Source organism: Hibiscus syriacus, unplaced genomic scaffold (genome assembly GCF_006381635.1).
Source record: "Hibiscus syriacus cultivar Baekdansim isolate YM2019G1 unplaced genomic scaffold, ASM638163v2 tig00110194_pilon, whole genome shotgun sequence".
In the NCBI taxonomy this organism is placed as follows: domain Eukaryota; kingdom Viridiplantae; phylum Streptophyta; class Magnoliopsida; order Malvales; family Malvaceae; genus Hibiscus; species Hibiscus syriacus.
Genome location: NW_024062620.1, coordinates 423359 through 440815, shown reverse-complemented (window position 1 = coordinate 440815; position 17457 = coordinate 423359). Strand labels below are relative to the sequence as shown.

The window sequence follows — 17457 nt, the reverse complement described above, 5'->3', positions numbered from 1 at the left end:
TCCAGCCCACCCGAAACACTTCATAGGCACCAAACCATACACTTCTGCTGTCTTAAGAATAAGAGACTTGCTCAGCGGCTCTCTTGCCTCTTACACAAAAAATATCATTTATGCAGCATGTTATGATCGATGATAAAAAAGGATAATAAAAATAGAAGAAGAAGAAGAAGAAGAAAAATTTATGAAGATATGTTAGTTTTGCAAGTAAGTGCGATGTAAGATTTATTCTCGTGCTTCGTACTTCGATAAATATTATGACAATGATACGAGTTACATTAATAATTGGCAAGAGTTAAGGTATTGATCCAGGTGAGGAGATTGTACGAATTTTCTTTTAAATATAATACATAAGTCCAGTTGTATATTAATGACGAGAGTTAAATGCATGAATCTAGTCGTATATTAATTGTGTCGGAACCGTCTTTCGGTTGGGCCCCGGAATTGGGCTTCGACTTGGATTAAACGAATTGGAGTCGCCACCGACCATTTTAAAACGAATTTAGGTAGGTCGGACACCATCTTACCTGATCTGCATTTTACCAGAAATGTGTCGGGTTCGGGAGTCGGTTATGGTTAAGGAAGGATTATCACCCTTGAACCGCCCTTTCGGTACCAATTAATTTGTCGGTTGTCTTTAATTGCAAAAAATTAAGAATTTAAATTGAAATTTAAAAATTCGATTCGAATTACTTACCTTTGATCGATTGGAATTACCCCTAAAAAGGTCAAAAATGTTAGATTGAAAAATAAATACTAAATAAATCGAAGAGAGAAAAATAAATAAATAGATAAATTGAGAAAATAACAATAAATATATTAAGAAAAAAATAAGAAAATATCAAACAATACATATACAAAAAGAGAAAATAACCCCTATTACTATCACAAACCTACAAACCCTTTTAAGGTTTCATTCGCACTCCCACGGCTCTTCAGCAGCCACCCGTAGTCCTCCATCCATGATGAAGGCACATCAGCACCCAAGCCACCCCCTAACAGTCGAGTCACACGCCGAGTGATCCCCAACGCTCATCCACGCCAGCAGCTGCTACCAACAAGCCCCAGAAGCTCCCTTCCACGCGAGCAGTAGCCCCAAGCCAAGGTCCTAGCATCTTTAATTTTGTGCTAACAGTCCCAGACACCCTCCTCCACGTCATTTGCCAGCATGGTGGCCCCAAATTCTCCTTGGATTTTGGTTAAATGGCTTGGTCTTCTCATTTTCCATTTCCCTTGTCGTTGTGTTAGCTGAGTGCTGCGAGAAAGAAGCAGTGGCACAGGTTCATTCTTGTACAGTCCCTCAGCTCCTTATGCCCGAGTGGAAGAAGAATTTTGGACTTGCAATCTATTTCAAAAATCTGGTGTACCACTTGATCTAGAGGAATACTCGGTTACTAACTTTAGGAACATTGATGACTTATCCTCCAAGAGACGTGCCGGAGTATCAAACTCTGTAACTCGACCATCACTCAACACCAAAACAAGATCATTGTCGATTACGGTGGAATACGATGTGCAATAGTGCAAACAGTGCAATTCATGAACTCTGTTCTGATGATCTTCTGTGTGAGATTATTGGTGGCAGTATCAACCGATGCTTTTGCCTCATCGAGCACGATTATTCTTGCATGTTTGAGTAAAGCCCTGTCGAGGGTAACAAGTTGCCACTGCCCATGAAATCGTGCGTGTTCTTGGTCAGTGATGAAGAAGAAGATATGAGAGCGGTGAGAGCCAAATTTTAGGATGGGTTTTGAGGTAAAGCTACTTTGACAAAGTTGAAAAAGAAAGGTATTGGATTCGTTGTCGGCGCCAGTGGTTCTTTTAAAGATAAGCGTCTTTTCCAGTTTGCAGAGGGAAATAATTAATTCCCCCACCAGGTTAGACTTTGGGGAAATGGAAAGAGTGGGGCTGTCCCCAGAAATCCCCCCCCCCACCTTCTTGTATAGAAAAGTGGTATATAAATGTGTGGAGGTGGAGGAGTTCGCGAAGTGGCAGAGAGTGGTAAGGTAGTGGTGATAGTGGTAGGTTATTAGGTGGGTAGTTTGTTGGTAATATTGGTGCCGAGAAATCCGGTGCATGGGTTGTTGGATGCGTGAGAAGCGGTGCTGGTGGAGGGCTGAAACGGTTGTTGACTGGTTCGGGTCCTGGAATCTGTAAAATAAAGAAAAAATATATTATTTAAGTAATATATATGTGATATATATATGATATTATATATGGATGAAAATTGGTGTCCACAGCTGCCCCTCTTTGTCCTTTTTCGTGGAATGAAAAATAGGACAAAGACAAAAAGACACAAATTTTCGTTCGGTGGAGTTAAAAATTGATTCTAATATTTCAATTAAGAATAACTCCCTGTCGATTTGAGTTGCGGATGACTCCTTAGTTGCGAAGTCAGGTCCATCTTGAAATGAAATTGAAGCCATAATTCTGAATTTGAATCAGAATGTGGCTTATCGTTGTCAATTGTAGTCAACGTTGGTCTTCTTCTCGGTTTGAAGACTTCGGTTAAAATTCGACTGGACAATAATTCATTGACTCCACCCTATGGTTGATAGGCCCTCGAGTTGAATGAAATCGAACTCAGAAGGTCTTCGTTGGCAGATAGCCCTTCCCGACTTAAGCTATGCTGCAAATGACATGCCTTGGAGCCGAGCGTGGTCGATCTCAAAGGTCTTTGGTTGGCACGATTCCCTTCGCCGTGAAATTGAAACCATGGATGGCCTCTCATTGTGAAGTTGAGCCTCGAATTGGATATCCTTCGTCGTGAAGTTGAAATCCAATGAAAGTTATGTTGTCTCGAGTCCAATATCCTTCGCTGTGAAGTTAAAATTGGCTCTGAAATTGGGAAATTGTTTGTTGACAACCAGTCGTCCCTTCGTTGTGAAGTTGAACTTGTGTTGTCTCGAGTCCAATATCCTTCGTTGTGAAGTTGAAATTGGCTCTGAAATTAGGAAATTGTTTGTTGACAACCAGCGGTCCCTTCGTCGTGAAGTTGAACTTGCGTTGTCTTGAGTCCAATATCCTTCGCTGTGAAGTTGAAATTGGCTCTGAAATTGGGAAGTTGTTGTTGACAACCAGTGGTCCCTTCGTCGTGAAGTTGAACTTGCGTTGTCTTGAGTCCAATATCCTTCGCTGTGAAGTTGAAATTGGCTCTGAAATTGAGAAATGTTTGTTGACAACCAGCGTCCCTTCGTCGTGAAGTTGAACTTGCGTTGTCTGGAGTCCAATATCCTTCGTTGTGAAGTTGAAATTGGCTCTGAAATTGAAAAATGTTTGTTGACAACCAGCGGTCCCTTCGTCGTGAAGTTGAACTTGCGTTGTCTGGAGTCCAATATCCTTCGCTGTGAAGTTGAAATTGGCTCTGAAATTGAGAAATATTTGTTGACAACCAGCGGTCCCTTCGTCGTGAAGTTGAACTTGCGTTGTTTTGAGTCCAATATCCTTCGCTGTGAAGTTGAAATTGGCTCTGAAATTGAAAAATGTTTGTTGACAACCAGCGGTCCCTTCGTCGTGAAGTTGAACTTGCGTTGTCTGGAGTCCATATCCTTCGTTGTGAAGTTGAAATTGGCTCTGAAATTGAAAATGTTTGTTGACAACCAGCGGTCCCTTCGTCGTGAAGTTGAACTTGCGTTGTCTGGAGTCCAATATCCTTCGCTGTGAAGTTGAAATTGGCTCTGAAATTGAGAAATGTTTGTTGACAACCAGCGGTCCCTTCGTCGTGAAGTTGAACTTGCGTTGTCTTGAGTCCAATATCCTTCGCTGTGAAGTTGAAATTGGCTCTGAAATTGAGAAATGTTTGTTGACAACCAGCGGTCCCTTCGTCGTGAAGTTGAACTTGCGTTGTCTGGAGTCCAATATCCTTCGCTGTGAAGTTGAAATTGGCTCTGAAATTGAGAAATGTTTGTTGACAACCAGCGGTCCCTTCGTCGTGAAGTTGAACTTGCGTTGTCTTGAGTCCAATATCCTTCGCTGTGAAGTTGAAATTGGCTCTGAAATTGAGAAATGTTTGTTGACAACCAGCGGTCCCTTCGTCGTGAAGTTGAACTTGCGCTGTCTGGAGTCCAATATCCTTCGTTGTGAAGTTGAAATTGGCTCTGAAATTAGGAAGTTGTTTATTGACAACCAACTTTTCTTGACTTAAGCTGTGCTGTAAATTTCCTTTAAATGAATGATGGCCCTTCTCGCCAAATTTTGAGTCGGATATCTTCCGTCGTGGAATTGAAATCTGGCTTGAAAGTTTTAACTGGAAACATGATGCTCATGGATGAGTTTGAGTCGAACTGGATTTGTTTTGAACTGGTTCTCGAACCTATCTGAAATTGGTTCTGAGATATCAAGTCGGTTGAGGTGTAGCTCCTTACTGTCGAGTTAAGCAACCACCATCCTTCTTTGAAGGCGCTTGAGAATCGAGTATCCTTCATCCTGAAGTCAAAACTTGACTCTAAAAGCTGCAAAAACGTGTATGTTAAAATGATGAATGTGACGCACCTAAGTATGTCTAAGATGCATGCAACATGAATGAATTATGTGTTATCTCTTCGTGCTTTGTCTGCCAATCTGGTCCATGGAATCGATCGTGCCCCATTTGCTTCTCGAGCTTGGGCTTTACAGACATTTCATATCTGAGATTGTTCTGTTTGAAAATGTTTTTCTCATTTTTCTTGTTTCAGGAGAGAAAACGATAAAAATGCTGTACAATATTATTCGCAATTGAATCAAATTATAAACGTGAATTCAAAGAATATCAAAGGAATCAATAGCTCTTTTAACGTTTTCAGAGTTACAGCTCTTTGACCAGTGTCAAATGGATGGGTTGGCTTTAGCTTGGCCTCCTTTATAAGGTTTTGGAAAAAAATGTCATTTTTTTTGAAATATCGCAACATGCTTTGGCACTTCAATTGGGTGCGGACAAAATGACACAACTAGCATGATGACTTACTGGACCTTTTATTTCAGTCCTCTGAAATCTTCTATTTGTTCAAGCTTTGTAGGCTCCTCTAACAAAGGCAGTGCAAAAACATCGGTCTAAAAATGAAATTCTTGAGTGCTCGTGTGTAGTTGACTATAACAGGTGTTCCTTAACTCCCTTAGTCCATTTTACCGAAAATTTCTTGCTTAGATAAATTTGATTTAATTTGTCGTTATCTGACTAGCTGAATCCATAAAGCCAGGGCGTTTAACCAATTGCTTTAGAGGGACAGCTTAATATTATAATCACAGTTATCAAGTTAACTGAAGGGTTCATCTCATCACAGAGTCTTCAGCCTGACAAGAGCAGTGGAGCAAACACCGAATTGCCAAGTGTCCGAGCAATGTCATGGTTTGAACGTAATCTACTCATAAGGCCAGGGCTTTCAAGTTTCCTCTATAACCAATTGCCTTAGCGGAATAGCTCAATTTTTACGGATTTAATTTCCTAAGATTGTCAAGAAGAACCTGTTATAGCCTAGGTGTTTTTTGAAAGTCAAGGAATCTCATCTTTAGAGTTCAATTTTCAAGCAACTGACGTAAACTGGATTCACCTACTCGACTCTTTCATTTGTAAAGATCATCATCGTCATTGAACGTCTTAAATAAAAAACTTAGTAATTGTCATATGAAAATGATGCCCCGTGTTGTCCGCACCTTATGAAAGGAAAAGGGTATATTGGTTAATTACAAGAGCAGGGTATGGTGTTTGAGGGTATATTGGTTAATGATGCCCCGGAATTGGGCTTCGACTTGGATTAAACGAATTGGAGTCGCCACCGACCATTTTAAAACGAATTTAGGTAGGTCGGACACCATCTTACCTGATCTGCATTTTACCAGAAATGTGTCGGGTTCGGGAGTCGGTTATGGTTAAGGAAGGATTATCACCCTTGAACCGCCCTTTCGGTACCAATTAATTTGTCGGTTGTCTTTAATTGCAAAAATTAAGAATTTAAATTGAAATTTAAAAATTCGATTCGAATTACTTACCTTTGATCGATTGGAATTACCCCTAAAAAGGTCAAAAATGTTAGATTGAAAAATAAATACTAAATAAATCGAAGAGAGAAAAATAAATAAATAGATAAATTGAGAAAATAACAATAAATATATTAAGAAAAAAATAAGAAAATATCAAACAATACATATACTAAAAGAGAAAATAACCCCTATTACTATCACAAACCTACAAACCCTTTTAAGGTTTCATTCGCACTCCCACGGCTCTTCAGCAGCCACCCGTAGTCCTCCATCCATGATGAAGGCACATCAGCACCCAAGCCACCCCCTAACAGTCGAGTCACACGCCGAGTGATCCCCAACGCTCATCCACGCCAGCAGCTGCTACCAACAAGCCCCAGAAGCTCCCTTCCACGCGAGCAGTAGCCCCAAGCCAAGGTCCTAGCATCTTTAATTTTGTGCTAACAGTCCCAGACACCCTCCTCCACGTCATTTGCCAGCATGGTGGCCCCAAATTCTCCTTGGATTTTTGGTTAAATGGCTTGGTCTTCTCATTTTCCATTTCCCTTTGTCGTTGTGTTAGCTGAGTGCTGCGAGAAAGAAGCAGTGGCACAGGTTCATTCTTGTACAGTCCCTCAGCTCCTTATGCCCGAGTGGAAGAAGAATTTTGGACTTGCAATCTATTTCAAAATCTGGTGTACCACTTGATCTAGAGGAATACTCGGTTACTAACTTTAGGAACATTGATGACTTATCCTCCAAGAGACGTGCCGGAGTATCAAACTCTGTAACTCGACCATCACTCAACACCAAAACAAGATCATTGTCGATTACGGTGGAATACGATGTGCAATAGTGCAAACAGTGCAATTCATGAACTCTGTTCTGATGATCTTCTGTGTGAGATTATTGGTGGCAGTATCAACCGATGCTTTTGCCTCATCGAGCACGATTATTCTTGCATGTTTGAGTAAAGCCCTGTCGAGGGTAACAAGTTGCCACTGCCCATGAAATCGTGCGTGTTCTTGGTCAGTGATGAAGAAGAAGATATGAGAGCGGTGAGAGCCAAATTTTAGGATGGGTTTTGAGGTAAAGCTACTTTGACAAAGTTGAAAAAGAAAGGTATTGGATTCGTTGTCGGCGCCAGTGGTTCTTTTAAAGATAAGCGTCTTTTCCAGTTTGCAGAGGGAAATAATTAATTCCCCCACCAGGTTAGACTTTGGGGAAATGGAAAGAGTGGGGCTGTCCCCAGAAATCCCCCCCCACCTTCTTGTATAGAAAAGTGGTATATAAATGTGTGGAGGTGGAGGAGTTCGCGAAGTGGCAGAGAGTGGTAAGGTAGTGGTGATAGTGGTAGGTTATTAGGTGGGTAGTTTGTTGGTAATATTGGTGCCGAGAAATCCGGTGCATGGGTTGTTGGATGCGTGAGAAGCGGTGCTGGTGGAGGGCTGAAACGGTTGTTGACTGGTTCGGGTCCTGGAATCTGTAAAATAAAGAAAAAATATATTATTTAAGTAATATATATATGTGATATATATATGATATTATATATGGATGAAAATTGGTGTCCACAAATTGCAGGAGTTAAATGCATGAATCAGAGTGGATATTATTTAGGTTAATCAAAAAAAAAAAAGACAATGAAATAGATCTTTTGACATTAAACTTTCTGCTCGACTATAAAACTAGATGAAAGTAGGCTATACATATGATTAATTTTAAAATAGCAACGTTTTACGCCTTTTAAAATTATGATTCTCGCTGATTATTCATTTTCATTTTTTTACCCGAGTTGTATTTACAGGCAACGCAATTAACATGATGAGGATTGTGGACTTAATTGCTTGTATAGATAGGAACGAGTAAAACTCGACTTTAATAAATAAAAATTGATTTTTGATTTAAATCAACATTAAGAAAGATCGATTTTTCGTTCAAACCAACACTGAGAATAAGATTTAACTTGACAACTCGTAATTTTTGCAAACTCTCAAAAAATCTTCAAATAAAATTTGAATTATAAAATAAGATTCAAATAACTCAAAATTTTTCATAACTTCTAGATTATTTTTTAAGTTTAAATTGAATCTTTCAATTCTACATGATATATACATATACATATATATTACGAAGAAATATGCATAAATCATATATAATTATAAAAAAACATTTAAATTAAAATTAATTATGACCATAACACTATTAATATTTCCTTATAATTCGATTTAATTCAAAAAAATTAAATAAATATAGATTATAAAATAAGCCAATTAACCCAAATATGAGTTCATTTTTTTTAAGAAACCAAGCCTGCCGATGGCCTACATTTTTCTTTTAACAAAGAAAATGGTTAACCCAAATATATGGAAAAAGGTTTAAACGTTTGAGGGTAGAGATTTAAACCTAAACATGCTAAAAAGGTGGCTGCTTACATTAACCGAGTTCGATTGTAACATTATAACTATAAACAAGCTTAAAGCAAATGGCATTTATTACTCTTTTCTATCCATTTGCCTTTAACAAGCTTTTCTAGGGGAAACTGGAAGTACAACTCTACAAATCCATTACAAAAGAATCATTATCATAAATGAGTACTAAACCATCTAATTGCAACTGGACAACATTTTCCCAATTTTCCTTCATCTCAATTACAAACAAGCCTAAGAGTATATAGCCTATGCTCAAGGATATCCCTCACACTTATATTAAATGCAATGCAAGGGTCGAAGATGCATGTAACATCACTGATCCAATTTCAGATGAATAATTACCATCATTGGAGTGCCCTGGAGATTCCAAGACGGTAAGTCCATTCCGGCACAGTAACATTATGCCGTCCTCTTTGGATCACGAGCAGCTGCAATATGGTCCCGCAAAAATGTAATCCACAAACAACTCACTTCACAACTGAATCATTTCTCATCCTGATTTGACAAGTTTAATAGCAAGTTATTACTTTTCTCTACATGTGGCATCCAGCATAAACAGCAATTCTTACTAATTCCTCACTTTCACCCTTTGAAATGCTATTTTAGCATGGTATAAAGAATTTAGCACGAAGAAGTTTTTTAGCGTTAAGTACCTGGCTGAGTAATTAGGCTTGACCACCACTACGGTGGGTAAAACTTGTGATCCAACATAAGATATGGTACGAGTCACAATACAAACAGCAGAAGTCATTGTAATTTGGAAATAAAGACAGGGTTGATTGGAAGCTAAAGGTTTTAAATCTTTATTTTCTAGGATCCAACGTGGCACTCCTATGAGCATGGCCTATCTAGTAAAAGATATTCCAGTGAAAGACCTCATAAATTTTAATAAGTAATGCCACAATTACTTGAAAGAATATAGCTTATCATGCAAAGAGGAGATTGGTACAACACTACCATAATTAACATATGCTAGAACTTGAACTCACCGAAATAAAATCAAATACTCTGGTATCCTCTTTCTTTGAACTGTTCAGCATTGAACTGGGTGTTTGAGTTGGAAAATTTGACTGGAATATATCAGGAAGAGGTGATCCTCCATTAGATCCACTTGAAACATTATTAAAGCCACCATTTTGTGCATTAAGATTACCAAAGTGTTGTAAGTTGGACATTGTTGCAAGTAATTGCTGCTGAGCAAAGAAACTCCCCATAGCACCATAATTCATAGGCCGAGAAAAGGTTGGGTTCAACATTAATCCAGGAGGTATGGAATATGGCATGGTCCCTAAAGGAAGCATTGTGTTTGAATTCATCCCACTTGTTTGGGAGCCAAGAAGACCACTCAAAGCATCATTAGAAGCTTGATGGCTAGAATGAGTGTTGATATTGGCAAATATATCTTCAGGATGCACCTCAGAAAAGATTCCTTTCTTCTTCAAATTAGATGGATTCTCATTCATAGACAAGCCAGCCACTAAATCGTTAACATCAGTTTTTTTATTCGCTAGCTCAAATGGAGTATCAGAATTGGTCCCAAAGATATCAATTAGTTCAGATTTTTCGTTTGCAGCCAAACAATTACCACTCACAGCTGACTTGTCATCTACAGTCATCCCAGAGAAGAGATTATCCACATTTTCTCTACCCTCACCGGTGTGAAATGAGACATCTGCAAAGGGATCATCATCATTTTTCAGTTCCCTGGTGCTGAGACCAGTGTCTATACCATCTCCAAATAAGTCATCAATAAGCAGTGTTGCTGTCCGTACTGCAGTATTTAGGTCATGTTGGTGTTTTTCAGAAGTATCCAGTCCATTGTAATCATCTAGATCACCAGTGTTGATCAGATCAGGCATTTGAACAGGAGTGGTCTCAGCCTTCAAATACTTTTCTGAATTACTTGCCAAAACACCATGTTGTTCCCCATTCAAAAGGATGAACACCTGTTTAAGAAGCATATTGTGATACATAAAACGAGAGCAAGCTTAAAATATCCCATTTTGAAGGTTGAAACAAAAAGTATCTCAAAAGGATCAATAGTGGCATCCATTTCGTTAACAGAGGAACTCATATCCTACCAGCTTTAAATTAGTGTTCAGAGTAAATAATAACTTTTCAAGTCATATTATGAAGCATAACATTTAAAGCAATCAAGACTAAAGCACGATGATCATAAGAAGATCATGACTATGGTCATTCATGCTGGAGGGAAATCAAAACAAGGGAACTGAAATATAATGTGGCATCAAACGGGAACATCTTAAAATATCTCAATCCATAGGTTCAAACAAAAGTAAATATAAAGTTGATCTATAACAATAATAATAAAGAGAAAACAACAATTTTATCAATATGAATGTTCTCTTTAATTCGCTAAACCTATGCAACAGGCTTAATATTAATAGATAACACAAGTTTCCTAGATTTTTCTCCCATTTGAAAGAAAAACAATAGATCAACTTAGCTTTGCTTACATATGCAATCATAAAATGCAAGACCTTTACGAACTCAAACAGGATGGGAATTCAATTGGCCTTCCTAGCTTTAATCATAAATTTTTCCATATTACCAAAAGCAAGTTCTTAAGCATAAGTTCATTTTTCCTTCATCTCCCATGACACCAATTTCCTAAATTAGAGCTTATTGTAGTTTCTTGGTTGGTAAAGAAAAGGAAAAAGAGAAAGAATCTACAACATGCCACCAAATTCAGCACTCCGAGCTGGCTTTAATCAGTAACAAAAATTATTTTCATCTTTCTGATTAAAAGTAAAACAGAGGGTTGACTAAGATATTTACCTTGTTGGCCTTTTCTCTGAGGGAAGTCTGGGGAGACTCGGAACATCTCAAAAGAACATCTTTGTTCTCGGTAAAATAAGAAGCCACAATTAAGAAATGTTCATCTTCCTTTTTCCTCAAAATGGACTCAAGCACACATACAGCTTTCATGCGAACCTGGCCATCATTAGTTCTGGTTAAACCATTATCTTTTTATATAGAACAATCACCAATACAAACATGATCATGTAGTGTGCCTCCAGGTACACCAACGACCAAAGTAGTTAAGGTTAAACCGATTTGGGTAGCAGGTCGCCCCCAAACAAAAAAGAACAGTACCATCGCACTCATAATTTATTAAATAGGTGCAGAGAGTTACCTGCCACATTGGAGATAGAAGCTTAGATTCAAGGGCATGACTTAAAGCCAAAGCATCGAGCTTTGCAGCCTCCACAAGGAAAGCCTGAATTGCATCTCGAGTAGGCTGCAGACGAACACCACTAGATGTCACTATTGTTTCCAACAATCTCTCTTCACGACTTTTAGTCGCTTTATTCAAGTTAGATTCTCCATTTGTAATTTCTGTCTTTAATACTCCTGAATCCTGGCCCCAAGGTCCACTAGCAGAACTCCCAGAAACCCTTTGAGTTTCATTGTGCAAATCAACAGGTTCGTACCTATCAGAATGGTCAATTTCTCTAGTCAATGACCTTCGAAGAGTAGGGCTTTTGTAGTTTCCATTATCATTCTTTCTTAGTGAATGACCCTGAGTGAAACTACTAATTCCATGCTTGATAGAAGCACTTCCAATGCCAACTACCTCACTTAGAAATGATTTCTTATCATCCGGGGGCATTTCAAAGTTTGTGTTCCCAAATCCTTGTATTCGTTTGTTAAGGTCATCTGCAGGAGAAGGCTTACTGGGATTATTGTCCTCTGCAAATATAGCAGAAATAGCTTCATGAGCTGTCTCCCGAACAGCCTTATTGAGAGCATCGCCCTTCAAAGGATCCGGTTGCCCTCTGTAATGAAATAACTGACGCACAGCGGCAGAGTTCCTCTGCATTTCTCTCCTAAAATCCACACCAGACTTCCCCACTGCATATTTTATCAACCTCAAAGCCTGTAAAAATCCCACTACCAACTGAGTATTCTAGCATGTTCAGATAATTCATATATAATACGTATTTTCTACCCTTTAAGTTAAACATTTCGTAAATTCAGAGCATTTACATACCAAAACTTCTTAGCCTTTGAAGTCTATTAGGCTCTTTGTAAATAGCTTTTGCTTTAGTTGCATTTATATACAAACACAAGTTATACTTCGATACTGATATTTTAACTACTGACTGAATTGAGTTCAACTTCAAAATTTTGGATTTATAACTTTACCGGGAAAATTTCCCCATCCAAAACGACAAATTGATTAGAATTGACTAGATTTAACCAAATCGAAACGAAGTTCAAAGCGAATTGAAATGAAGTTACCTTTTGTTTGACGATGGGGCTTTTGTGATCGAGTCGTTTCAATATAAACTCGGAGACCTCTTTAACGATACTAACATGAGACGATCTCAAGAGCTCGCAGATCTCTTCTAACTTATAAACGGGCGTTACTTTGTCTTCGTCCAATGTAGCCCCATCTATCATCCGCGATCTCCAATAAGATTCCACCGCTCGCCTGCTCGAATCCATTTCGGGAAAAAAAAAGTTATACAGAAAAACCCAGATTCTTGGATTCAATTGAAGGGATTAAAATCGATCTATTTGATCGATTACTAGAATGAAGAAAGAAGGGAGATGGTTGAATTTTGATGATGGGGATTGAATTAGGGCAAAGACAGGTTTTGTGTTTGGGAACGAAGACGGCCGAGCTGTCAGGTAGTTGATTTTGGCTTTGTCACACTTGCGCATAGTTGGCACTTGGCACGACAGGTGTTAGTGCTTTTGGACCGGCTAAAGGTAACGTGGAAATTTCAATTGTAATATTAACAAGAGTAAATTACAAGTTTAGTATATTAAAAAATATGTAATATAAAATTTTAATTAATTTTTATTAAATTAAATAAATATTAATTCATTACAATATCAAAAATGTCAAAAACATATTTAAGCATATAAATATTTATAAAAAACATTGTCTTCGAGCATTTTTTGATACAAAATCATTGATGATAGTGTCAACATCAATGTTTTCCAACATATTTTTTTCAATATATAGCATAACTAGCCCATTCAATCTTTCTTGTGACATGATTGACCTCAAGTAATTCTTCAATAATTTCAGCTTTGAAAAACTTCTTTCCGCGGATGCTACCGTTACCGGTAGTGTTAATAAGATTCGATAAGCAATTGAAACATTAGGATAACAATCTCTAGCTTTAACAAACTCAAGAACTTCAAGCGCTGACATGAATACATTTGACAAAGTCAATTGCAAAACTTTCATTTCAGAAAAAAAAAATCATCTGCATCAACATCCGACAAATTATTATAAGAAAAAATAATCTTAAAATTATTGTAACATTCTTTTAATTTATTGTCATCCAATGACTTTAATCTTGTAAAATCAATTAAAAATCTAAAATAATTTTCAAAAATCTTTAACTGCTCAAATCTATCTTTCAAAGAAGCGAGCGCCATATCAACAACAACAACAAAATAATTAACTTTAAAAGACTCCTCTGCTGATTGTATTTCTTCATCATGATCATTCTCATCAAATTGTCTTTTTCTAAAAATACGACGCTTAGTCAGAAAAAATGACTCTATGTTCATATCTAATGCAAGAATTTTAGCAATATCTATACTAGATTCGAACCCCTTATTTCTATAGTTTTCAAAATATGACATTACACCTTCCAACTCCTTTATGGTAGTATCGATGCACATTGATTTAGATTGTAATTTCTTACTTACCGTGTTGATAGCAAATAAAATATCATACCAGATAACCATTCCAAGTAAGAATTCAAAACTTTGAAGGGCACTAGCTAAACTTTCTGCTTTTGCATCATTACCACAATATTCATATAATTTTAACAAAGCTTACCTTATTTTAGGAGCATGACATTTGATAGCTTTGACACTTTTAATTCGACTTTCCCATCGAGTATCAAATAAAGATTTCACAGTTTCCGGAATATTATCACATAAAATTTTCCATCTTTTGGTATAACTTGTGAACAATGAATATATACGTTGCACAATCCCAAAAAAATAAATAGCTTTAACACATGAATGTGCCATATCATAAAGAGAAAGATTAAGATTATAACAAGCGCATGTCATATATAAAGCTCTAGGATTTATTTCAAGTAATCTCTTTTGAACACTTTGGTGTTTTCCTTTCATATTATAACTATTGTCATATCCTTGGCCCCTCACATCATCAACGTTCAACTCTAGAGATTGCAATGTATTTACTAATTCATTAAAAAGCCTCAATCCAGATGTATCATCCACTTTCAAGAACTCTAAAAAGTACTCTTCTATTTTTACTTTGTTGTTTGACATATTTACGCATCGCACTATTAGAGTCATTTGTTCTTGATGAGTTACATCAGGGGTACAATCAAGAATAACAGAGAAATACTTTGCCTTCTGGATGGTCTTTAGAATAGAAGTTCTAATACTATGGGCCAAGAGAGAGATTAGTTCATTTTGAATGATATGACGAAGATAATGATAATGAATATTTTCATTTTGAATACGTCTAATATGGTCTTGCATAGGTAAATCAAATTCAACAATCATTTCAATTAATTATAAAAAGTTTCCATTATTCTCATCGTAAATTTTCTCACTAGATCCTCGAAAAGCTAAATTATTTTTAGCAAGACATTTTACAACACATACTATTCTTATTAAAACTTGCCTCCAACGTTCTTTCTCTTTTGAAATTCCTTGTTGTAAATCTTTATCAAGTGTTTAATAAGTTTTTAATCTCACTCTTAATTCACTCCAAATATTCATGTTAGTCATATGCCCAATACTATTTTCATGTTGTTCGAGTCTCTCACTAAGATGCTTCTAATCATTTAATCCATCATTTGCTAAATAAATCTTATTGTTTTGCTTTGTAAACAATTTACAACAAAAACAATAAACTTTGTCCACATATTTAGAATAGACTAACCATTTTTTATCGCTAATCTCTCCATTACTCAACTTTTTAGAAAAATAAGCATATGAAAAATGCCTAGAATTATTGGCTAAGGGAAATTTCAAATTCAATTCTCTTATAGGCCCCTTTTCAACTAAAATATCTCAAGATTTATTATCAATATTACCCCAATTTCTAGGATCATAAATGTCCACAGCAGGGACTAAGTGTTGATCAATCCTAACATCTTCAACATTAAACTCATTTTGTACATGATTATGGACATTTAAATTAGAAATGTCACCATCTATATGATTTAGGATATCATGGTAATTTGCATCAGTAACACCTAGATTGGTACAATTTGAAGAACTATCAATATTATTTAAATTCCCAGCAATATCATTTAAATTTTCATTAGAAGGCTCTCATACTCCACTTTTAAAGAATTTATCAAGAGCTTCCTTTTGTGATTCTATTAAATCATCTATTTGTTTTCTTTTTTTTTCTTTTTTCACTACCAAACAAATATTTTTTAGGCAAAATTATATAACAATGCAACTAATGTAGAAAAGAACAATAACACATGTAAATGGGAAGATCCTCGATCGAAGTATTTATACATCAAATTCGCAACACCGTAATGATTGAACTTAGAAGGAATATGAAGTATTTGCATATCCACGTTTGACATTTCATATCCAAAATTTATGAAACAAAAAAAAGAGAATAAGTTTATCTATAATTTAGAAATATATAAAAAGAAAAAGAAAAAGAATTTGAAAACACAAACTTACTTAGGATTTTAAAAATATCTTCAATGACCACAATTGATGATAAGTAATTGTGTTTGTGAATTGTGAGAAATATGAGATATTGAAAATTGAGAACAATAAGAAATAAATTAATTTTACTTCAATATTCTCCTATCATTTATAGGAAATAAAAAAAGTAACCGTTATGGGCCCTCTTGGCTCTTGCGTTAACGTTATTATGATGAGAACATCAAATTTAAACGTTTACAAATTTTAAACTCAACTTGCATTAATGTACGTTAATATTTATGGGCCCTCTTGCATTAATGTAGAAAATAATATATTAATATTTATGGTAACCGTTATGGGTCCTCTTGCATTAACGTTATGATGAGAAAACGTTAAAAAATTTTAAACTGAACACTAATATTTATGGGACCTCTTGCATTAATGTAGAAAATAATATATTAATATTTATGGGCCTTATTTTTAATTTAATTTATTAAAGTATAATAAATTAATATAAATTAAAATTATGAGTACTGGGCGGGTGCCCTCTTGCCCCTGCCCAGAGCCGGCCCTGACTGGATTCCTTCAGCAAATTTCGGTCTCACTAGGCGAAGAGTGTTGAGCAGAAATGGATGTCTCACTGTGAAACCACCAATAAGATTCGGATCCTCAGCATTAACGGTGGTGGAACCACCGACATTGTCGCCGGTGCCACTCTTATACACCTTGAAGATCATATCCGCCTCAAAACTGGTGATCCTCGAGCTCAAATTGCCGATTTCTTTGACATGATAGCCGGCACTATCGTCGGTGCTATTATTGCCGCCATGCTCTCCGCCGACAATGGAACTGGCCATCCGCTTTTTACTGCTAGAGAAGCTATCAGGTTTATCACTCAGAATAACTCCAAGCTCTTCAAAGTTAATAAGCTTGCCGGAGTTCTTCACCGTCAGAAGAGATTCTCTTGTAAGAGCATGGATAAGGTGCTGAAGGAAACGTTCAGGAGAGAAGACGAGACGGATTTGACACTGAAGGACACGTGTAAGCCTCTCCTGGTTCCTTGCTTCGACCTCAAGAGTTCTGCTCCCTTTGTTTTCTCTCGTGCCGACGCTTTCAAATCACCAAGCTTCTTCAAACCTTTCCCATTGACATCCGTCGATGGCAAGACCACTTGCTCCGCCGTGGACAGCGGTTTGGTCATGAACAATCCTCCGCCGCTGCAATCACGCACGTACTCCATAACAAGAGGGATTTCCCGTAAGTCAATGGCGTGGAGGATCTGCTGGTTTTGTCGTTAGGAAACGATTCATGGTGTGGAAGGGCAAAAGTTGTTAACAACAACAAATGCTCAACTTCTTCGATCGTTGACATTAAACTGAAAATTTAATATGGGTTAAATAATCTTTTGTTTAATTATATAACTAAATAACATGCTTGGTTTGGTGGCAAG

The 17457-nt window shown here is 36.9% G+C and overlaps 1 protein-coding gene and 3 pseudogenes across 2 annotated transcripts; 1 reads left to right on the top strand and 3 right to left on the bottom strand.

Annotated features, from left to right (window-relative positions):
* Positions 1-1254: 1254 nt before the first annotated feature.
* On the bottom strand, positions 1255-6493 carry LOC120217978 (annotated as a pseudogene).
* A 17-nt stretch (positions 6494-6510) lies between these two features.
* On the bottom strand, positions 6511-8760 carry LOC120217977 (annotated as a pseudogene).
* LOC120217906 (protein MODIFIED TRANSPORT TO THE VACUOLE 1-like) lies at positions 8452-13025 on the bottom strand. Of its 2 annotated transcripts, none has more exons than XM_039214931.1 (5): positions 12627-13025; positions 11518-12261; positions 11160-11315; positions 9350-10306; positions 8452-8801 (listed from the first exon to the last, which is right to left on the bottom strand). In XM_039214931.1, exons 1-5 carry the CDS (start codon positions 12831-12833, stop codon positions 8760-8762), a joined length of 2106 nt encoding a protein of 701 aa, XP_039070862.1. In that variant the 5' UTR covers positions 12834-13025; the 3' UTR covers positions 8452-8759. The 2 variants fall into 2 exon arrangements, with proteins under 2 accessions (XP_039070862.1, XP_039070863.1); XM_039214932.1 differs by having other exon boundaries at positions 11518-12236; positions 12627-12764.
* A 3178-nt stretch (positions 13026-16203) lies between these two features.
* Positions 16204-17394, top strand: LOC120217976 (annotated as a pseudogene).
* Positions 17395-17457: the final 63 nt, after the last annotated feature.